Below are 24158 nucleotides of genomic sequence, written 5' to 3'. Positions count from 1 at the left end.
TTCTCCTGGTGATCAGTCCACTCTTCTGGTCCTGCTCCTGGTAGTTTTAGCCATACGTCTTGTTTTGCTCTCGGTAGGTTGACGTCGTTCATCTCCTGCGTCTTGTTTCTCTTGAGCCCTTCTTTCTTGTTCTGCTCTGTTCTTCTTGTAGCCTGACCTCTTCTTGATCTGCCGGGTAGATGGACCCATACTTCTGATTCTTAAGTTGGTCTTGCGTTTTTGAATTGCCCATAGATGTTCGACCTCTCCTCCGATCCCTGCCTCTGGAGCATCAAACCCTCCCGCTTGTTGTACCCGTTGTAGCTTGCCTCCACTTTCTGGTTTTGCTCTTGGTGGGTTGACCCAGTCCTCATCCTGTTCCCTGAAGTTTGATCCCCCATCATTTAGTCTTTGACCTGTGTTCTTGTTTTTTTTTCCTGATAGTTGGCTCCATACTTTTTGTTTTGCTGCTGGTAGTTTGACGCCTCGTTCATCTTCTTCAGGTAGTTAAACACCTTTGTTTTGCCCGTGTACGAGACCTTCTGTTCTTAACTAGGCTCTTCTTCCTTGATGTACCGATGGTGGTTTGACCTCTCATTTTAGACCTGCTTCTTGTAGTTTAATCCCTCCTTCTAGTTTTGCGTCTGGTGTTTGACCCATCCTGTCAGTACTTTCACTTTATGTTCTCTTCTCAGATGGAGCAGTGTGGTGACAGGATGTGCGTCAGCCTGGCCCGCGATATGACCAGCTTGTCCTGTGTTCCTGCCACTTCAATGGCAGTCCACCAGGAAGCCCCCCAGACGTCAGGGATCTTTCCTGGTGTCCCCACCACCTCCATCAGCACCAAGTCTTCCCAGCGCGCCTACCTGCAGAGCCTGGACCGCAGCAGCCGAGCCTGGGTGCTGTCTTCAGGCAAGACCCAGGCTTCAGACGAGGCCTGCAGGCTGCAGGAGGAGAGCGGCAACAACATCTGGTATAACCCGATCCCGGAGGAGGAGGACGCAGGAGGTCCACACAGGGAGGAGGACATATGGAGGAGGAGGGACGAGAGGGAAGAGGGAGGAGCAACAAAGAGGGCGGGTCCAGGAGATACCAGAGCAGAGCTGGGAGATCCACAGGAGGGCGCCAATCCAAGTGTCAGTCATCTTATCGATGACATCACAACAGAAAACACAGGTGAGACCACCTCCCGGCTCCACCTGATTCTCTTACATACACGCTTTTTGAAAGTGTTGAGTGTTTGTGTGTCTCTCCCTCAGAACATCCTCAGTCAGACTCTAGCCCCGCCTCCCAGAAGAAAGGGGGCGTGTCTGGTAGCGTGATTGACAGGCTGAGGTCTCCTGGTACAGTGAGGAAACTCTCCCTCAAGATGAAGAAACTTCCTGAGCTCCGCCGCAAACTCAGCCTCCGCTCCTCCTCCCGGGCCCATCGCCAGGGAAACGATGGCAGAGGGGGCGGGGATGAGTCGACCAGTAAGAATGCAGCATCGTCCTCAGCCTTGTCCAACCAGAATGTGATCAGCAGATATCACCTGGATAGTTCCGCCCCTCCAGCCAGACCGCTGCGGCGCTCGTCAAGAGGTCGTTCTGCTAGTAAAGGAGGTAAACAACATAATGACAACACGATGACAACACCTGTACAACATGTTGACAACACCTGTACAACATATAAAATGCAGAGCAGGGTTAAATCTTTATCGCCCCCTGCTGGCAGTGACAGTGACACCAACACTACTGAGGTGCTGTAGATGCAGCTGGCTCAACAAGACAGTCTGCAGGTACAAGCATTCATCATTACACTGCAAACACTCGTATATAACGCTCGTGATATGAAGATGCTTGTGTCTCCAGGTTTCATCCAAACATTTTTCTTTTGTTTGGAGACATAAAGCCTGAAGATCGGACATATTCAGTCCACTATTAACCTCCAAAGACCAAAAATTCTCCTATATTCATTTATTTTCATCAGTCAGGTGTCGGACATCATTGGACTGAAGTGTGAAACCACTCATGGCTCATTTAAAGTCACAATTTTTACATTTGTTGGTCGGAGAACGGATGAAATTAACAGACCTTTTTAAAACATTGATCAGTATTTGTTGTTTTCCCCTCTGAGCTCTGAACCTTTAAAAGGATGTTGTCTCATGTGTATAAGTTTATCAGTTCATCCTCAGTGTTTTTCAGGCTACGTTTCATTTACCAACCGTGAGGAAATGTTTCTTTTAATAACCTAAAAACAATAAATCCAAGTCTAGTGATGAAAGACATGAAACAAAACTTAACTTTCAGTCGGGACACAAACGGTGGTCGTCCGATCAGCCAGCAAATTATTTCAGATTACTGAATGATTGAGTACTTTCATGCTTCGTCATCAAGGCCGACCTTCCTGAAACGATTCAGCTGTAAACTTCTCATTAAGCCACCGACGCGGTCGTCCAAGGCAGAATCTCTCTTTCCACGCACACAGATGAGGTGAAAAGTTGACGGGCTGAGACGCTCACAGAGTTTTTAGGGATTCTCCGGCAAAAACACATTCAGAGAAAGCTCAGAAACATTTGGAGTGGAGGGCGCCGCGGTCAGAACTTCTTCTCTGAGGTGAAGTCGTTTCACACAGAATCAATTTAAACCACCACGTGATGATAAAAGTCCTGAACCCGCCGCCTTCATCCATCACTGAAATGTTTCGTCTCGTAGGTTATCTCAGCGATGGAGACTCTCCTGAGCTGCTGCCGCGGCAACAAGCCCCTCCCCCGACGACCTCCCAGGAAACAGCGTGCGACGTCAGCTCCTTCCGACTGTACGTGGGCTCTGACCCGCAGCGGTGCAGCCAGCGGGTGACGGGCCTGCTGACCGTGCACCTGATGGGCCTGGAGGAGATGAAGACCAGCAGGTAACAGAACACCTGCAACTGATTCTCGCTGCTGATTGGACACTTTTCCTAAATATAGCTAGATGAAGAGATGTGACCTGCTGACAGCTGAGCTCACCTGTTGATGTTCTGGTTCTGGTCTGTTCTATCCTCTCAGGTCCGAGGGCAGTAAGGAGGTTTTCTTGGCCATCCAGATCGACGGGGTGACGAGAGCGAGGACCGCCCTCCTGACGCTGCGAAGCTCCGCCCTCTCCTTAAACCACGCCTTCCACCTGGAGCTGGAGCGAGCGCGCCAGCTGCGCATCGTGGTTCTAACACCAGGTACTGCTGCCATCTGTGACCCAGTTCTGCCAATGTTTCGGAACCAGAACTGACTGTGATGTTGTGTTGCACGGTAAACCGATACTAGAAAGGTACCGCAGTACCCAGCCGTTAAGAACAATACCTTTTCATGTTTTATTAGTATCAGTACTTTATGAACTTAGTGCGACAGCAGTGCAGCGTGTCTGTGCGCAGCTTCTCTCTGCTTCCTCACTGGCTGCAGACAGAGTGGGCGTGGCTTCACGGTGACGGACAGTCACAGCGCAGAGCGACACAGACGTGTTGGCTCTCTTGGTCATTACGGATTTAAAGCATCGTTTACAGACGGGCTTTGTGGTGTCCGTGGGCTTGCCCTTACTGTCGGCAACGTAAGCGAGATATTTCCTGATTTCGCTCCGTGCGTCTGCTTCAACAAGCGTAGGACGGTCAGCAGGAGCACTCATGCCACGCTCAGTCAGCTGACAGACATGCAGACAGGTTCAAAGAGTTGAAAGAGCTGCAGGTTAGCGATAGATAACATAACGTTAAATATCCCCCTGATGGAAGTCAAGCGAACTTTTTCCACCATCAGAGTTGCAGGAGGCAGTCAGGGGTAAAGCTAACCAGGGGCGGTTCTAGGGGGGGGCCAACAGGGGCCAGTGCCCCCGTAACTCTGAGTCTGGACCCCCCTGTGGCCCCCCTGACAGGGAGTCTGCATTAATAATACAATGACAGATTTCTTGCTATGATTTTGTTCTGAAGGGAAAGGCAGAAATAAAGTGTCTCAGCAGTTTACTACCCAATCAAAATTGCTTTTTTGTCTGAATGAGGGATTTATCCTTTTTTAAGGGTTGTATGTGCCCCCTAACAAAAAAGCCGGCCCCGACCTGGCCCCCATATTAAAACTGGTCTAGAACCGCCACTGAAGCTAACTGTTTAACAGTCCGATGTGGTTCCACATCTCTGTATGCAGACACAACGTTCACACTGGTAACATGAACTTTACCAGAACATGCGCTGGAGTTCACAAGTATGCTGATCAACAACACCACTTAAAATGTATCTATTTTAACTCAATCAGTACTAGTAATATAATCATAGCATGTTCATTTTTGTCAATAATTTATAATATATATTGCACTTTATATTATTAGAAAATGGTGTGATTAGAGCACAGACCTGCACCAGCTCTGGGTCATTTGTGTTGTACTTTAGTGCACTAATGTAGTTGCAGGCTAATAATCCATTGTTTGAACTTTATCGAAATTGCAAATTTCCCCTTTGTGGGACGAATAAAGTATTATCTTATTTTATGAATTGCCAAACTTACAGTTAATGTAATTTATGTTCATTATGTTTATGCTGAATAAAATTGTAGTGAATGTGCTGTAAATGTTTTTCTACAACAAGCACTGAGCTTTTAATGGACAATCAGGTTATTTAATAATCTCTGAGAGCAAACAAGACAAATGACCAAAACAAGAAGACACTTGTCTTCTTGGATGCAGAAGCTATAAAGCTCAGCAGCTTTTACAAAAATATATATTTTTATTTTGACTTTTGAAGTATTTTAATTAATAAAAAGAAATAAATCATTTTAAGTTTCACATTCTGTCATCTGATATTTTATTCCATTACTTTTGATGATGTTCTAGTTTTCTGCCGTGGTATCGTTTCAGTATCGGTATCGAGATATTTTAGGCAGGAATCATACCGAAAGTCATAATTTTGGTATCGTGACAACACTACTCTGATGTGTCTCTGCAGCTGCAGGATCGAAACCAGGAACGGATCAGATGTCAGCTGCTCCAACCAGGAACAGAGTCTGCGGTCTGGGCGGAGTCTCCATCCCCCCGCTCTTTAAAGGTCCGTTACACCAAGAAGGTCCATTACACCGCAGTACTTTATTCTAAAGGTCCATTACACCGCAGTACTTTATTCTAAAGGTCCATTACATCGCAGTACTTTCCATTACACCGCAGTAAGTCTAACGAGTACTTTTTCTAAAGGTCCATTACACCGCAGAGTACTTTATTCTAAAGGTCCATTACACCGCAGTACTTTATTCTAAAGGTCCATTACACCGCAGAGAGTACTTTATTCTAAAGTGCCATTACACAGCCGCAGTACTTATTCTAAAGGTCCATTACATCGCAGTACTTTATTCTAAAGGTCCATTACACCGCAGTACTTTATTCTAAAGGTCCATTACACCGCAGTACTTTATTCTAAAGGTCCATTACATCGCAGTACTTTATTCTAAAGGTCCATTACACCACAGTACTTAATTCTAAAGGTCCATTACACCGCAGTACTTTATTCTAAAGGTCCATTACACCGCAGTACTTTATTCTAAAGGTCCATTACACCGCAGTATTTATTCTAAAGATCCATTACACCGCAGTACTTTATTCTAAAGATCCATTACACCGCAGTACTTTATTCTAAAGGTCCATTACACCGCAGTACTTTATTCTAAAGGTCCATTACACCACAGTACTTTATTCTAAAGGTCCATTACATCGCAGTACTTTATTCTAAAGGTCCATTACACCACAGTACTTTATTCTAAAGGTCCATTACACCACAGTACTTTATTCTAAAGGTCCATTACACCACAGTACTTTATTCTAAAGGTCCATTACACCACAGTACTTTATTCTAAAGGTCCATTACACCGCAGTACTTTATTCTAAAGGTCCATTACACCACAGTACTTTATTCTAAAGGTCCATTACACTGCAGTACTTTATTAATCCGTCATTATGATGTAAATGTTGTTAGTGAGGTCAGAACGAGCAGCTGCTGTTCTTCTGTCTGTCCGTCAGGGAGTCGCAGTCAGCAGCTGTGTGTGAAGCTGGAGCCTCGAGGACTTCTGTACGTCAAACTGTCCCTGCAGGAGAGCTGGGACACACAGGTACACCACCACACACAGGTACACAACCACACGCAGGTACACAACCACACACAGGTACACAACCACACACAGGTACACCACCACACACAGGTACACCACCACACACAGGTACACAACCACACACAGGTACACAACCACACGCAGGTACACCCCACCACACAAGGTACACCACCACACCCAACAGGGTACACAACCCACACACAGGTACCACCACCACACGCAGCAGGTACACCACCACACACAGGTACACCACCACACACAGGTACACAACCACACACAGGTACACCACCACACACAGGTACACAACCACACAGGTACACCACCACACACAGGTACACAACCACACGCAGGTACACCACCACACACAGGTACACCACCACACGCAGGTACACCACCACACAGGTACACCACCACACACAGGTACACAACCACACACAGGTACACAACCACACAGGTACACCACCACACACAGGTACACCACCACACACAGGTACACAACCACACAGGTACACCACCACACACAGGTACACCACCACACACAGGTACACAACCACACGCAGGTACACCACCACACACAGGTACACCACCACACGCAGGTACACCACCACACACAGGTACACAACCACACACAGGTACACAACCACACAGGTACACAACCACACACAGGTACACCACCACACACAGGTACACCACCACACACAGGTACACAACCACACACAGGTACACCACCACACACAGGTACACCACCACACACAGGTACACCACCACACACAGGTACACCACCACACACAGGTACACAACCACACACAGGTACACAACCACACACAGGTACACCACCACACACAGGTACACAACCACACGCAGGTACACCACCACACACAGGTACACAACCACACACAGGTACACCACCACACGCAGGTACACCATCACACACAGGTACACAACCACACGCAGGTACACCATCACACGCAGGTACACAACCACACACAGGTACACAACCACACACAGGTACACCATCACACACAGTTACACAACCACACGCAGGTACACCACCACACACAGGTACACAACCACACACAGGTACACCACCACACGCAGGTACACCATCACACACAGGTACACAACCACACGCAGGTACACCATCACACACAGGTACACAACCACACACAGGTACACCACCACACGCAGGTACAGCACCACCACACGCAGATACACCATCACACACAGGTACACAACCACACGCAGGTACACCACCACACACAGGTACACAACCACACGCAGGTACACCACCACACACAGGTACACCACCACACGCAGGTACACCATCACACACAGGTACACCACCACACACAGGTACACCACCACACACAGGTACACCACCACACACAGGTACACCACCACACACAGGTACACCACCACACACAGGTACACCACCACCACACAGGTACACCACCATTACTGCAGTACTATGGAGTACTACAGGATGAGAGTACTGATACCTGGTGAGGAGGCAGCTGAGTGTGTGTCTTCCTCCCAACAGTCCAGCAGCGACAGCTCAGTGCCTGCTAATGTGTTCGGGGTTGAACTGCACCACCTGGTGGAGAAAGAAGGCTGTGCAGCTCCGATCCCTCTGCTGATCCAGAAGTGTGTGTCAGAGATCGAACGCAGAGGACTGAAGGTATAACTACTAACAGATGTTGATTATATTAACATGTTCGGCTTCAGGTAGGGATCAATAATATAATCAATGATACAGATCAATAACACAGCTGCTGTGTGTGTGTGTGTGAGGTGGTGGGTCTGTACAGACTGTGTGGGTCTGCGGCGGTGAAGAAGGAGCTCAGGGATTGGTTTGAGAGGAACAGCTCGGCCGTGTGTCTCAGCGAGGACCTCTACCCCGACATCAACGTCATCACAGGTCGGTCCAGACACACCTGAGTGACTCCACCTGACTGTAGCTGCTGAGACTCCACCCTGATGACTCTACCTGTGTGCTCTCAGGTATCCTGAAGGACTACCTGCGGGAGCTGCCATCCCAGCTCATCACCAGGACTCTGTACCAGGTCGTCAGGGAGGCCATGACGCTGAGACCTCCACCTGTACCACCTGCAGCCCCCGATCCTCTGCTGGCCCAGAGCACCGTGGACCTGCTGTCCTGTCTGCCGCCTCCAGAGAGAGTAACTACTGCAAATACAGTCCAGTTAATCACATGCAGCATGAGGTGTGGACCAGCCTGAGCGTTCACAGCCGGCAGGTCCGTGTGAACACTCACGCTGGTGACAGCAGGTTCAATGAAGAGGCAACATATCAATCAATCAATAATTGATCAAGATTTTCTTTTAAAACTGTTGTTGAGCGGTTGTTGGGATATTTTCAGCGCTTTGCATTGTGGGAGGATCTGATTTAAACCTGTCTCCTGAAAAGGCACTTTCATATGAACACTTCTTCTTGGCTACAGCTGCATAAATTCATGAAAAACTGTTACGACTGTTGCTGCAGTCGTCTGTGTGATTGTGGGGTTCCGACTGAGCAGCAGGTGAGCTGGCAGACCTCTACAGGTGTACTCAGTACTACAGGTCTGTGCTGAGTCCGTGTCGCCACCCTGTGGATGTTTACTTCTGTCTTCTCTCTGTCTTCAGGCCACCCTGTCTCTGCTGCTGGACCACCTCAGCCTGGTGGCCTCCTTCAGCTCGTCCAATCGGATGACGCATCAGAACCTCGCCGTCTGCTTCGGCCCGGTGCTCCTCACCCCGACGCAGGAGGCCTGGAGGGTGGGAGGAGGAGGAGGAGGGAGAGGAGGAAGAGGAGGTGCAAAGGGGCTGGGTCACGGTGAAGAGATCGCAAGTGCGGTGGATTTCAAGCGACACATCGAGGCGCTGCACTACCTGCTGCAGCTGTGGCCAGGTGAGACGGCCGTTAACAACAAGCTCCACCCACTCTCACATTCTTGTGCTGCCATGGTAACTGCCGTACCTTGAACAGTTTGTCATGTAACTGTTCATGTCTTGTTTCTCAGTGCCGACCCATCGAGTCCCCACAGACGACCACATTGACGTCTCCAGTGCCATCACTTCTCTGCCGCTGAGCAAACAGCAGCCGCGGAATCCTGCTCTGCGATTGGCTCTGCCCCAGAACCCGAAGGAGGAGGTGGTGGTGTCACGTCGAGGTCGAGGAGGACTGGGTCGGCTGGATAGCCCGCCGCCGATCAACCGGTATGCCGGAGACTGGAGCATCTGTGGACGAGACCTCCTGTCGGGACAGGACGCCGACTACGACGAGGTGGCAGGGAGCGAGAGTGACGGAGGTAAACGCACACGCTTTAATCTGTCCGGCATGATGGCGGCCTCCTGCCCTTCTCACTCCTCCATGTTGTTTCAGGCAGCGGAGATGAAGACGAGGAGGAGGAAAAGAAGGAGGTGTGGTCTTCTGCAGGAGGAGGAGGTCTGTACGTGGATGAGTTCCTGGACTTTGACGCTCCGTTCAACTGTCGACTCAGTCTGAAGGACTTTGATACTCTGATCCACGACCTGGACCGAGAGCTGGCCAAGCAGATCAACATCTGTCTGTAGAGGAAGAGGAGGAGGAAGAGGAGGAGGAGGAGGAAGAGGAGGAGGAGGAAGAGGAGGAGGAGGAGGAGGAGGGGGAAGAGGAGGAGGAGGAGGAAGAGGAAGAGGAGGAGGAGGAGGAGGAGGAAGAGGAAGAGGAAGAGGAGGAGGAAACATAAGTTTCACAGTCTGAACTTGAATTTTGAGTCTGAATTTAATTTGACTTCAATCAGGTTGAAAACTTTACGCTCAGATTCAGAAGAATTGAGTCTAAATTGTAAATGTTGTTTGTTTGCTCAAAGGTTCCTCGGCAGTCTTTAAGTTAATCAGCACAATACAGCTCTGACGTCTGACACTGACCTCAGACCAGCTGTTAGTTGGCCTCTGACCTCCTCTGATCTCAAACTGAAAGACTTTCAGGACCAACAGCAGCGTTTCTGTCATCTGAAGACTTCAAAGAAAGACGAGAAAACTTAAATGAGGAATAAAAAGTTCAAATCCCGTAAATATGAGAACTTAAGACATGAGCGAGACGGATTGGGTTCTCGTAGCGTCTCTGGATGATTCCTGACGATCCGTCAGTCGGACGCTCTGCCAAAATAATGACAACAACCAGATTAATTTATTGTCTGATCCAAAGATAGACGAGCGAAAACCTCCTCGGAACGTTTTTATTATTTTTATTATTATTTGTATTATTATTATTATTATTATTATTATTATTATTATTATTATTATAATTATTATTATTATTATTATTATTGATGCACAGCTGTTTTAAAGACCCTCTGAAGTCACAGAAGTTAAATGATGTTGTTGTTCTGGGTATCAGGGTGGGTCCTGCTGGGTCCTGTTGGGTCCTGTTGGGTCCCTTTGGGTCCTGCTGGGTCCTGCTGGGTCCTGTTGGGTCCTGTTGGGTCCCTTTGGGTCCCTTTGGGTCCTGCTGGGTCCTGTTGGGTCCTGCTGGGTCCTACTGGGTCCCTTTGGGTCCTGCTGGGTCCTGCTGGGTCCTGCGGGGTCCTGTTGGGTCCTGCGGGGTCCTGTTGGGTCCTGTTGGGCCCTGCTGGGTCCTGCTGGGTCCTACTGGGTCCCTTTGGGTCCCTTTGGGTCCTGCTGGGTCCTGCGGGGTCCTGTTGGGTCCTGTTGGGTCCTGCGGGGTCCTGCGGGGTCCCTTTGGGTCCTGTTGGGTCCTGTTGGGTCCTGCGGGGTCCTGCGGGGTCCTGTTGGGTCCTGTTGGGTCCTGTTGGACAGTATTGGGGCTGTTTGCACTGTTGAAGCCATAAGTTCACTTGTTGAAACTTTTAGTTGAAGAGAACAAACTGTGGAACTCGTCGCTCTCTTGCTTCATCGCCCCACATGTTTCCTTCGGGTCTCTGTGGTTCTGTAGTTTTCTGTCAGTCCTGCAGGTTTTTGTCGCCCCCTTTAAGAACCTGTGTGGAGGTGGACCAGCAGAGCGACGTGGTCTCCAGCAGGTCGACAGTATTTTCACGGTACAGAGTTTCTCACTGTGAGTGTGTGAAGGAGTCGATGCCATATTCAGTGTTGCTGTTGTTGTTTTCATGTGTTTATTGTTTGTTGTTGTTTTTTGACAGTATTATTTTGTTTTGCACAACTTCAATAAGCACTTCTGTTTTTTATTGTTGATGACGATGTTTCTATGCAGATGATGTAACCAAAGTGTTGAAGCACAGTTCCTGTTGGAACAGACCACAGTCTGTACGTCTTATAACCTGACCAACTATTAAACACATTATTATTATTGTTATTGTTGTTGTTGTTGTTGTTGTTGTTGACAGAGCAGCGAGCAGAATATTACACACTGATCCAGTAACACAACATCACCAGACTCCATTAACAAATGTGGTGATTTTAAGAGTTGTTGAGTTGAAACAAACTTTATAACGTAGTGAATCTCTGTCTGACAGATTCTGCATTATTTGGACCTTCTTGTAAATTCAGCAAATGTTCTACATGATGTTCTTTGCGTGGAGGTGAGCTCTGATCACAGGTGAGTGAGTTCAGATCCCAGCAGACAGCATGACGGAGTGAAAACAGTCAACAGGGTGTGTGTGTGTGTGTGTGTGTGCGCGTGCGTGTGTGCGTGCGTGTGTGCGTGCCAGCGTCTGTGCCCTCGGTATCGTCTGACAGGACTCTGACCTGCTCTTCAGAGTCATCTGAACTTATTGATGGATCAGAACATATTTGTTGTCATGGACGATGTTTGAATAGGTTTTTTGTGGTCCGGCTTCAGAGGGTTTATGACAGGAAGTGACAGGTTCAGTGTTCAGAGCAGAGAAACAGAACTCACCTGTTGGTGTAGGACAGGTGTGTTCTGTTCACTCTGCTCTGATCGTCCTCACAGTCCGAGTCTTCTGTGAACATGAGAAGATTTTAAAACATTATGAATATGTGACGTGTGAATACATCTTTGAGTAAAGCTCTGTGTGAATCAGGTGGGTTCTGTTTGGTTCTGTGTTGGGTCGTTACTGAATGAGTCACACGGCACCGCTGAGCAGAAACATGTTGTCATGTTGAAATTAACATTTTTCTGATCATCAGTGCTTTTATGTGATACTTTGTCTGCTGCAGCGTGGTTTCTCTGCACATCAACACTGAGTAATCTCAATCTGCAAAGTAACTAGTAAGTAAAGGTATCAGATAAAAGTAGTCACCTGTACAGGTTCAGTCTGTGAGCAGGTCCTTACTCACTCAGTAAACTGAACAAACAAACTGACCTTTACACATTCACACTGTTACTGTGTTTACAGGTGGCGGACCCTGCCACCTGTCTCCTCCCACGTGGCGGACCCTGCCACCTGTCTCCTCCCACGTGGCGGACCCTGCCACCTGTCTCCCTCAGACAGAGCTCTGGCAGCTTGTTTGTTCACTGATGAACAATAATTGTGTAATTACCTCATTAAGGTTGAGACTCATCAGCCTGTCAGTCTGAACTCAGGTCTCACAGCTGACACAGCAGGACAGGCTCCGCCCGGCTGTGACGTCGTCGCTTGACCGCTTCTTGAAATTTTTGCAGTTCATTGATTGGCTGAGAGAGCGAGCAGCTGCGGCATCAGAGCGCTGATTGGCTGCTGTCTCTCTCTCGGTGGGGGGCGTGTCCAGCGCGCGGACAGGGACCGCGGCTCGTCCTTAAAATGGCCGAAATGAAAACGCCGCAGAATTAAAGATAAAGAAGAGAAACAGGAGCTGTGGTTCCGGCCGCCGCGGCCTGAACTGGACCGAAGTGGACCGAAGTGGATTCTTGTGGATTCTACTGAGAGTGAAACTTTTTCGATGAACTGCACCAGGTGAGGTCCGATACGAAACTGCGCCACAGCTGCTTCCGGTTCGGTTCACTTCAACCTGAAGCGTCGACAGCTTGAAGTGATCAAAACTGTTCGCTGGACCGAACTCCGTTCATGAGACTGACCGAACTGGTGCAGGAGCTCTGAACAAAATGTTTGCATCAGTTTCAGCTCAGAATGAGTTCTATCGCCGATCAATCAGCTGATCACTTTCTCCATTAATCGATTACTTGTTTGGTCCATCAATGACACCAGAACAGGTCCAGTTAACAGCAGAGGACACAAAGTGACATCTCATTTAATATGTCATCATCATTACAGACAGGGGCGGTTCTAGAGTGTGACGGGCCCAGTCAGAACCATGATGTCAGAAATAATATGACAACAACCAAACTTGTGAAATGTGAACATTTGTTTATTTCTAACAAACAGCGGAGAAGTTCTGACAGAACCTTCAGCTGCAATCAAACAGTAATATTTATAACACAGGAACAACTTATTGATCTTATTGTCTTCATCTGATGACTTCATTCCACACAGTTCTTCACTCTCCTTACAGCACGATGAGGGCGGCTCAGAACCACAGGTCCACTCTACAGAACATACAGTAAAATACATTCATCACAGCCACATAGAACAGTCACTGACCCAGGACACGTTAGTCACTCAGAGTACATCTTAATTTCATATCCGTAGCTTAAGCGTTAGCTCGGCCGGTCGCTAGGCTAACGATACAGGAAAATGATCGTCCAAGTGAACGACTAAATAAAATAAATAAATAAATAAATAAATGCATAAATAAATGCATAAATAAATGCTGAAATAAATAAATACATAAATAAATGCATGTACCATAATTCAAATTAAAATGCATTTACAGAAATGCTTTTTCATTTTGAGAATGTAGCTGCATTTTTTGACTCATAAATAAAATGAGTAAGAAGTCATCCAAATTGCATTTTCATTTTCTTCTTCAAGACTGCTCATTATGTAACCTAATACAAATGATAAAGAAAAGGACATTTAAGATTTAATTAGGGCTGCATGAAAAATCGTAAAAAAATCGCGATCTCGATTCACACATACACGTGATCTCATTTCCACACACAGCGATTCTGAAGCATTTTATATCTCGAGCTGAATCACAAACAAATGCTCCTATTTTCCTCCTGGATTTTTTGAAGCACCCCCAAACGCCGCACTGCCGCTGCCTCCTCCCTCAACCTGTGGTAAAGCATCTTTACAACATGTGATTCAGTGGCGGAAGCCCACCTGCAGTTGAGTGTTTGGAAGGAGTGAGTGAGAAGCCGTCTTTAGACGGGGCAGCAAGCCGCCAATCTGCCCGTCCTTTTGGCGGCTAGGTCCGCGGTTTTAGACAGAGGGCGGCAAATTGAGGGTCTGTTTTGGTCCGCCGATTTGCCGCCTCGGAGGGTTCACTTATTTCCACCTCGCCTGCTAGATGAGCAACTGGACAGCCGCTGAGATCCAGGAGATGCTAGCGTCTCCTGGATCTCTAGCTGTATGGTTGTGTTAGCTTGTTGTTGTAGCCACAATCTAGGAACAGTCGCTACTTTCAAATTAAAAGCCCCCCACTAAGAACCCAGTTCTAAACTCCAATGAGGTGTAATGTAAAGCTCTTATTTTGAAGACAAATTCGTTGTCAATTGTTCACAGGCCAACTTCGAGCTTCACGTCACGTCACATGTTTACGCCTACCTCTGAGGCGGCTTTTGGAAAAGGAGGAATATTACGCCTCCGTTTTAGAAAGCCGATCACAGCAGCTATCACATATCACCTAGCCAAACATACGGCCCCAATAAACACTGTACAACATGAGGGATTAAAGGATGCCCTCTCATCGTGGAGACTTTTTTTTTTTTTTTTTTACTTTTGTAAAAATCATTTTTCATCCAATGATAGAATCTTCAACAAAACAAAAAAAACATTGCATAGTAGTATGCCTCTGCCATACTACTATGTTTGTTTTGTTTTGTTCAAGTTCATCAGTGCAATAAACATTTTGTGAAAAAAATCGTGCCAGAGAATCGTGATCTCAATTCTAAGCAAAAAATCGTGATTCTCATTTTTTCCAGAATCGTGCAGCCCTAGATTTAATATTCAAATAGGTACCAAAATTCAATTTGAAATGTCAAATTTGAAAATTAAAATGCATTAACAGAAATGCTTTCTCATTTCAAAGTCAGAGCTGCATTTTTGACTCATAAATAAAATTAGTAATAAATCATCCAGATTGCATTTTCATTTTCTTCTTCAAAACTGCTCATTTTGTTACACAAAGAAGAAGAAAACTGCTTTTTCGTTTTGAAGCCCTCCCCCCGCAAAAAAAGGTCCAAAATTCAATTTGAATTCGCAATCCCAAGCGGCGCAGGAGAGTGACGTCAGCGGCCTCTCTTCTTCTTCAGCCCCCAGTCTGACCGACCGTGCTACTTATCTACGTTAGGGGGAGGGCGGTGTGCTTATTTGACACTGGAGCAAGAGAAGGGACAAGAGGAGAGTGTGAAGGCTGTGTTGGTAGCATAGACTGTGGTACATGTTTTCAGAAACAGCGGGGAAATCACCACCATGTCCAGTTCTATACTGCGGTCAAGCCAGCCATGGTTCGTGTTTGCTTGGTTAAATCAGCCGCACATTTTTTTCCAGTGCGCAAATGCTCTAACATTTACGGTGATCGTAATGAAGCCGCTCTGAAGAGCTGCTGGCAGTGACGGTGGGTCAGACTGCAGACTCACAGTCAGACCCATGAAACACACACGGTACTTTACAGTCAGTATTCCCGGTAATAAACTGAAGGTATCAGCGCTGGACCGTACGTCGACGTCGCCCCCATATTGGATGTGGCAGCTCCGCCCCGTGAACTAATACAAGTCAGTGGAGTGAACTTTATAAAGCTCCTTCTACAAAGTGCTATGAGCTAATGTCTCTCTCTCTCCCACACCCACGCACCTGCAGCGGGTCACACAATCACCGGCCGCTTTATAGCCCGGAGCCTCGCGCCGCCCCGTTGCCAGATGATTTCGTGTACTACACGCGGTATTTGGCTCAGTCATAGTTTTGCCTAGACTAAAGCTTTTGTGCATTAACTTCTACCAGAGTTTCCCCCCTAACTCTGCTTTACTCTGCCTCCAATGACCTCCCGTGCAGCGACCGAGCCGAGACCCCGCTGCAGCTCCCAGCACCTCTGCGCGCTCCACCCGCCCGGCGCTCCCCTGTGTGCCGACAGGACTGCCAGCTCTCCGGCGCCCTGGAGCGTGGCTTCCCCGTGCACACCCCCTCCTACTCTGACTTTGTCCGTGTTACAGTAAACACTCCATGCATCCAGCTACAGCTTCCTGTCCGCTTGTGGGTCTCACCTGTGCTAAAGACACTTAACATTAACAGATCAAAACAGAGTAAACAGCAGCTATCCGACATCAGATCCACGCTCCTGCCTGCCCCAGCCAGCCCCCACACACCGGCCTGTCGCCTGTGCAGCTGCACGGGAGGGGACAGGAGAGACCCCGGCGCTGCTGCAGAGGAGCCGTGGACTGCGATGACTCTGAGCAGCATGTGAATTACAATATAATCTATTTCTCGCCTTTCCCCCAATGATCTGAATAAGTCGCTAAATTTGTCGCTAGTCGCTTTTTCGAAATAATGTCGCTTAGAGGGTCTGAAAAGTCGCCAAGTCTAGCGAGACAGTCGCCATGTTGGCAACACTGAAGAAGAGAGGCCGCTGACGTCACTCTCCTGCGCCGCTTGGGATTGCGAATTCAAATTGAATTTTGGACCTTTTTTTGCAGGGGGAGGGCTTCAAAACGAAAAAGCAGTTTTCTTTTTATTTTTGTAACAAAATGAGCAGTCTTGAAGAAGAAAATGAAAATGCAATCTGGATGATTTATTACTAATTTTATTTATGAGTCAAAAAATGCAGCTACATTCTGAAAATTAAAAAGCATTTCTGTTAATGCATTTTAACGTCCAGATCAACCTGTGATACAAACACCAGTAGTGACCGTCGACCGTGGTTCATGGGAAAGCCCAGACATGTATTTCACTCTCGATGGTAACAGGTGTCACAAGTTAACCTGGACGCTGCGCTCACAACGCCACAGCAAATAGCCAAAAGCTAACAGCTAACTTCTAACAGCGGTCTCCACGCCGCTCTCGAGCCGCTTGGCATGAACAAATGCCTCAGACTGTTCCACCCATGAGTTGTTTGAGAGTACAGACATTCATGACAAAGATATGAAACCGACAATTTGTGCTCTGTAGCGCTCATCTAACAGTGGTTTGCAGGTCGCAGCCCACATAAACATGACTTGAATCGATGAGCAGAATGTTTTTCCTGGTTAGCGGACATGGCTGAGGACCCCTCTCTCTCCAGACGGGATTCTCAAACCACACCCCCAGCACACCTAGGACCCTCGCCAGTTAAAATGAACGCCAGTCAATTTCATTACTAAACCAGAGCTACATGAACAAATGTCAACAACTGCAGTGAACAGTTAGCTGAGCGGGCTTGCTGGTAGCCAGCAACATTCCTGTACAGGAATCAGCGCCGCTAGTAAGGCAGAAGTAGTAGACCCTCATCGAGCACACTCCTGTAACCAATCATGCTCTTGACTGAGGTTAGGACCTCCTACCTCATTAACATATGGACACAGAAATACAGAAATAAATAAATGTAGGTGAACAGAAATGTAGAAATAAATAAATGTAGGTGAACAGAAATACAGAAATAAATAAATGTAGGTGAACAGAAATACAGAAATACAGAAATAAATAAATGTAGGTGAACAGAAATGTAGAAATAAATATGAAGCATTTATTTATTTATTTATTTATTCTTTCATTTATTCTTTTATTTATTTATGCATTTATTTATTTATTCTTTTATGTATTCTTTTATTTATTTATGCATTTATTTATTTATTTTTATTTATTCTCTTATTTATTTATACTTTTATTTATGCATTTATTCATGCATTTATTTATTTATGCATTTATTTAAGCATTTATTTATTTATTCCTGTATTTATTTTTATATTTATTTATTTTTGTTTTATACATTTATTTATGCATTTATTTATTTAAACTTAAGTCAGGTTTAGTCCTCCATAAACGACAGGTAAAATGGCAGAAACCATGTTTATTTTGGTATCAAAGCCTCGAGGCTCCTCAGATCTCAGATCATCAGCCGCAGTAACAGTTATTATTTATGGCTTCAGGTGTAAATGACTGACGTGATTGTTATCAGGCAGAAGTCTCGTCCAGCTCTTGCGTCACAGCAAGTTCTTAAAATCCAGCGTGTGGAGATGAGTTCAGATGATCTCTGCCTCCCTCTGACATCAGTCCGGCATCGGCCCGGCATCGGTGACTCTTACAGCATTGTGTTTCTGTATGAATGTGAGTAACGACTCGTCTCCGGCTGTCACAGTAGATGTTCTACAGATGTCGTCACACTTCTGTGTGTAATCGCTCCTTTTCATTTTACTTTCATAATTCTAATGGTTTCTTTGAACTTTTCTTGTTTCTGTTCCGAGTTTGTAGTTTGATGAATATGAATGAATCTGATCTGAAACGCATCAAGATTAAAGTAAAGACAGCGACATGAACCCACATATTCACCACTCTGTTTTCAGGGTTCACGTCCGGATGGACGGAACATTTAGCGTGTTTGTTTCTGTAACTAAGCAACCAGCTGCTTCCTGTTTACAGTGGTGGCTGCAGGCCTGGTGAACGTGAGCTCATATGATTGTAAACTGTTCAGTTCCTGTCTACGTGTGGACGAGTCTCAGTGTGTCAGTGAAACAGCATCTGGGAGATGTGTTCATGTAGTCCACCTGTAGCCCACATGTAGTCCTCCTGTAGCCCACCTGTAGCCCACCTGTAGTCCACATGTAGCCCACCTGTAGTCCACATGTAGCCCACCTGTAGTCCACATGTAGTCCTCCTGTAGTCCACATGTAGTCCTCCTGTAGCCCACATGTAGTCCTCCTGTAGCCCACATGTAGTCCTCCTGTAGCCCACCTGTAGCCCACCTGTAGCCCACCTGTAGTCCACATGTAGCCCACCTGTAGTCCACATGTAGTCCTCCTGTAGCCCACATGTAGTCCTCCTGTAGCCCACCTGTAGCCCACCTGTAGCCCACCTGTAGTCCACATGTAGCCCACCTGTAGCCCACCTGTAGCCCACCTGTAGCCCACCTGTAGTCTTGTGTGGGCAGGTTCAGGCTTTGATTGACAGCTCAAACCCTGGCACACATCAGAGCTGTCAGCTGTCATTTAAACAGAACCTGTTCAGTTTAGACTGACTGGAGGTTCACTTAGCTTAGCTTAGCTTATCTTAGCTTAGGTTCAGTTAGCTTAGCGTAGCTTAGCTTAGGTTCAGTTATATTAGCTTAGCTTAGGTTCAGTTAGGTTGGGTTAGGTTCAGTTAGCTTAGCTTAGCTTAGGTTCAGTTAGCTCAGCTCAGGTTAGTGATGATGTTTACTGTCTTCACTCTCTCTCTCAGGGTCCTCCACATCCTGAGCCCCGGGGGTCGGTCTCCCATCATGCCCGTGGACATGGCCGTGAGGATCTGCCTGGCCAGCTCTCCCCCTCTGCGCTCCTTCCTCGGTAACTATGACAACCCTCTGCTGAAGCGCTGTGAACCGCTGAGACCGTGTTTGTCTAACGTCGCTGCGTCCACCATGACCTCGACGTCAGCGAGCACAGAGCTCGGCGGCAGCCTGGCGTGGATGAAGAGGAAGAAGAAGAAGAATGTGGTCTTTGCAGACTCACGTGGCCTCGCGCTTACCGCCGTCCACGTCTTCAGTGAGGCGGACGACTTCCCACTGACCGAGCTGCAGTTCCACCTGACGGAGATAGAGGGCGCCATAACAGGAGACGGCAAAGGTTAGTATTTCAATCAAATGAAATTAAGAAGTGAAGTAGGACATTATTTAAGGATGAGGTTTGATCCTGAATCGGCTCTTCTCTCTTCATCAGACTCAGATAAACGCTCTTTGATACCTTTTAATTATTAAGTTGGTAAAACTGCCAATGTGTTTTTTCTTACAAACCTTCATGTTCGTCTTCCAGAAGCAGCAGATTGTGGTCCAGGCCTGATTCTGGACTTCATCCAGCCAGCTGCAGACTATCTGGACCTGAGGAACCGACTCAAAGCTCAGCAGGTGTGTCTGGAGACCTGTTCCGTGCAGGACCGTCTGTTGTCAGGCACAGTCCAGGTCCGAAACCTCTCCTTTGACAAGTCTGTCTCGGTCCGGATCACCTTTGACTCGTGGCGCTCCTTCCAGGACGTTCCCTGTCTGTACCTGAACAACATCTACGGCTGCCCCGACATCGACACCTTCTCCTTCTCTGTCTCGGTACCTGAGCTCCTCCAGCCCTCCGACACAGTGGAGTTCTGCATCCAGTACCAAACTCAGGACCACACCTTCTGGGACAACAACCAGGGGAACAACTACGGGCTGGTAGTGGTGGACCCAAACGGCAGCCCGACCCGGGGCACTGAGAGTACTGCTGGGATGGAGATCCAGAGGGACCGCGGTGTGGAGAAGGAGGAGATGGAGTTTGACCCCTTTGGAAGTCCCCGGACGTCAACAGGGATCTTCCCTGAGTGGCAGAGCTGGGGTCATGTGGAGACCAGCGCCCCCTACTGGTGAGACCACCAGCGGACATATTTTTAAAGTTGCACTCAGTTTTATTGTTTGAGATCCACTGGACCCGCACATGAGCACGGATACCCTCCGGACGAGTTGGTAGCAAACACTCCGGTCACTTTAGCTGCCTGAACATGAAGTCTTTAAAGTCTTCATGAAAGTCATTGTCAACATCTGGAGTCTGTCTGGACAGAGACTGGACCAGATGTGGCCTGAGTATTGCACATCAACAAGAAGAGCCCGACCCGGCTCACATCTGGTCCTCCTGAGCGGATTTCAGCCAAGTGTGCCGCCACTCAGCCACAATTAGTCCGACTTAGCTGGAATCCAGAGAAGACCTCATGGGAAATCTTAAAAAGTTACAGAAGGATTAATACATGCTCAAAGCATCCCAAGAATTCAGGAGATTGCAAGGCACCTTCAAGCACCTTCAAGCACCTTTGTTTCAGTCCAGGCATCTGTAACAACTAGACCCTCACACCAAAAACCTCATACTGGGTCTGGAGCGAGCCTGTCCAGATTTTCTCGCACTTCAGGCACGAGTCCTCTGTCCAGATATGATCCCTCTTAAGACCACCAGAGAGTGGAAGGATTCAGCCAAGTCAACATCTGGATGTGTCCAGGTGCTGAAGTTGGACCACAGCTGGCCTGAGTCTCCAGCAAACAAGTCCCACTACCCTGTAAGAGCCTGACCCAACTCACGTCTGGTCCTCATGAGCCAGAACACAGCCAAGGCCACAATTGACCCAACTCGGCTGGATGACATCATTATACGTTCCACAAGGAATCAGGAGTTAAAACGGCTTCCAAAGGAATCGATCACTTTCATGAGGATCCAGAATCTCACAAGTGATTTCTTAAACCTCCCTCATGATCCGTGATCGGTTTCAGGTGGTACCACATGTCCTCAGAACCTCCACAAGGGTTCTCTAACATTTTTTAATTCACAACATTTGGCTCCACACATCAGCTTTTCACACGAGTGGTTAAACACGTTCAACAGTGGTTTGTATTCTTGACACAAAGGATGAATTGAAAAAGACTTCATTTTCTCCTGTGGACAGTTAGTGACCAGCTCCTGGTTCTGGATGATTGAAGCAGAATTTATATGATTTGGGTCCAAGGATGCAACACATTCCTCTGCAGCTCTTTGGGTGTTTTTTCCTGCAGTTTTGCCTTTATTTCCTTTTTTCTCTTCCATAATGATGCAATCAGAACAGAAACCCTTCAGGATGTGTGAGTCCTGAACCAGCAACCTGGATCACTGTGTTATGAAGATTAAAGGTGCCTGAAACCGGTCCCACGTTCAGTCTGACGTTCAGGGATTGTAACGACAGAAAAAAGAATCCAGTTTTATAGATTTGTTCTGTGGACTAAAAATGTAAATCCTTCTCTGGGTCCATGTTGGGACACTGTGTAGAACCCTTGATGCCTTCAGGCTCAGTTCACCTTTGATTCGGTCCGAGGATCTTTAACAACCACACCTTCACTCTGAACCTGAACCTGACCCAGTCTGGGTCTTGAGCAAGTCTGAATCCAGATGTGAGTCTCTCTCTGGACTTGTGGTGGTTTAGATCTGAAGTCTGGTCTCAGTATTTTATCTCTGCTGCAGAAGTTTAGTGATGACTGTAAGAATCAGACAACAGTTGAGTCCGTGACAGCTCGGTTCTGAGGGGCGGGGCTTTGGATTCAGTCCTACCTGATAAGCACTTTTTGGTTCCTTCTCAGATTTTGTAGAAATGTTCATACCTTGGTGACCTGGTTTAAAGAGGTTAACAGCAGAGTGAGCATCTGTTCTGAGTCTCAGTGTGACACTAAACCACAAACTTAACCCACCAGAACTCTGGTGAACATTTACAGGGATACATTCTGATTTTAATGACATCATGATTAAATGACGGGGAGGGGCGGGGCTTATAGCTCCACCTCTATAACCATGCACAAACAGGCCTGGAGCCCAGAAACAGCTGCTGCTCTGGAGTCTGGGTCGAAGTGGCTCAGCCTCTCTGATTGGTTAGACTCTGACTTTTCTTATCTATAGAGAGGCCAAGCCCCGCCCCTTCCGGTACGCCACCAGGAAGTGTTTCAGCCCTGACACCCGACTAAGCGGAGAGGTCAAAGGTCAGAGGTTCTGTTTTATTAAGTTTTATTTCTTTGTTTTTCACATTAGCGTGAGGCTGTGGTGTTCCTGTTCCCCTGGTAACGGGTAGTTAGTATGTTGTTGTCACGGTAACTGCTGTAGATGGAGACCTAAAGGTAAACCTGCACTTCCTGTTAGCTCCTGTAGCCATACCAGTCAAAAAGCCTTTACTAAGCTGTGTGTGTGTGTGTGTGTGTGTGTGTGTGTGTGTGTGTGTGTGTGTGTGTGTGTGTTGGGGGGATGTGTAAAGAATGTGACAGGAGGTTCGGGACTGATGTAAAGTGAATGTGTTTAAAGTGAACTCGTGTTGATTTGATTGGCTGCTGGTGACCTTGTGTTGCGTTCAAGTCACGTCAGATTTATTTTAAATAACACCTGGTGCCTTGTAGTGATGAATGTGGGTGGGGTTTCTGGGGGAGTTCAAGGGTTGGGGCTCGAAAACTTGCAAGGTAAGGTCATGTTATGGCTAGCAAGCTAGCCTGCTAGCACGTTTTAGCTGTTTGAGCTGTTATCATGTTGGCTGATGCCAACTGTAACATTCAGTTTTTATTTTTATCAATATTTCGATCTACATGTTTCAAAATGAATTAAATTATTGATAAAGAAGTTTGTTGTTTTTTACTGCAGCACCTTAGCTACAATGCTAATGTTGCTAGCTGCAGACGGCTACATTTCAAAGACTCGGACAGTGTTTTTGTTATAATCAGGTTAGTCAGTAACACTTCATGATAACCATCATTAATACATGGTACATTTATCCTACATTAAATGTTTGTTATATCTATTTGACTATAAACAAATTGACATGTTTTATAAATCATTTATAAAGATATTGTTTATTGTAAAGTTCCAACTGATGTAAATAAACCTCTGATAATGTGTTATAATGAATACTGTTGTTCATCTGTAAACTTTATTTGGATGAACTTTATAAAGATGACACTGGTGTTTTTCAAGTTGAAATATCTTAATAAATGATTTATAAACTTAACTATGCAGGAAATCATAAAGTGTTAGCAGTAAATCTCATTCTGAGTTCTGACACTCATCAGGTTTGCTCCCGTCTGTCAGCTCAGTGTTCAGCAGTGAGAGTTAAAGTTCTTTATTCCGACGTGACCTGAACGCACCACTTCATCCACCGGTTAGCCAGAGTTGGCTTGTGCTAACTTAATGGCATTTAACATGGCTAGCTAGCAAGCTAGCCGGCTGCTAGCATTGGCGACTGTACTGTAGCAAGGCTGTATTGTAAAGTGCAATGGAATGATGATGTCATGATGTTGTGATGTAAGCAGGAAGTGAGTGACTGTTCCTTATATGTGTGTCCTTTCATAATAAAAGTCTAATGTTTATAGTGTTCAAACTTTTGTGTCTCTATTCTTCTAAACTTAGTGACATCACATCGGTTTGGCTAATCATAATCAGTCTTAACAGGAAGAGAGTTTCA

At 46.8% G+C, this 24158-nt stretch overlaps 2 protein-coding genes across 2 annotated transcripts; both read left to right on the top strand.

Moving 5' to 3' along the window:
• Positions 1-81: 81 nt before the first annotated feature.
• syde1 (synapse defective Rho GTPase homolog 1) lies at positions 82-11374 on the top strand. Its single transcript, XM_030401387.1, has 12 exons — positions 82-1155; positions 1239-1580; positions 2673-2868; positions 3005-3168; positions 4915-5013; positions 5976-6064; positions 7605-7742; positions 7856-7982; positions 8066-8241; positions 8704-8968; positions 9081-9368; positions 9443-11374. The coding sequence occupies exons 1-12, from the start codon at positions 660-662 to the stop codon at positions 9631-9633; spliced, it is 2571 nt and encodes an 856-aa protein (XP_030257247.1). The 5' UTR covers positions 82-659; the 3' UTR covers positions 9634-11374.
• Positions 11375-12722: 1348 nt separating this feature from the next.
• Positions 12723-24074, top strand: LOC115571808 (protein phosphatase 1 regulatory subunit 3C-B-like). Its single transcript, XM_030401423.1, has 3 exons — positions 12723-12914; positions 19425-19807; positions 19994-24074. Exons 1-3 carry the CDS (start codon positions 12901-12903, stop codon positions 20575-20577), a joined length of 981 nt encoding a protein of 326 aa, XP_030257283.1. The 5' UTR covers positions 12723-12900; the 3' UTR covers positions 20578-24074.
• Positions 24075-24158: the final 84 nt, after the last annotated feature.

The sequence above is a fragment of the Sparus aurata genome, chromosome 20 (genome assembly GCF_900880675.1).
Source record: "Sparus aurata chromosome 20, fSpaAur1.1, whole genome shotgun sequence".
Lineage (NCBI taxonomy): Eukaryota > Metazoa > Chordata > Actinopteri > Spariformes > Sparidae > Sparus > Sparus aurata.
This window is presented reverse-complemented; position numbering and strand designations above follow the sequence as displayed.

Bases quoted from the DNA above. Each gene is read 5' to 3' on its own strand.
- LOC115571808 (XM_030401423.1), top strand. The intron at 19,808-19,993 runs GTTAGTATTTCA...TTCGTCTTCCAG, and splicing joins CATAACAGGAGACGGCAAAG to AAGCAGCAGATTGTGGTCCA.
- syde1 (XM_030401387.1), top strand. From the start codon at position 660: ATGTTCTCTTCTCAGATGGAGCAGTGTGGTGACAGGATGTGCGTCAGC. The intron at 2,869-3,004 runs GTAACAGAACAC...CTATCCTCTCAG, and splicing joins GAGGAGATGAAGACCAGCAG to GTCCGAGGGCAGTAAGGAGG. The intron at 8,969-9,080 runs GTGAGACGGCCG...CTTGTTTCTCAG, and splicing joins CCTGCTGCAGCTGTGGCCAG to TGCCGACCCATCGAGTCCCC.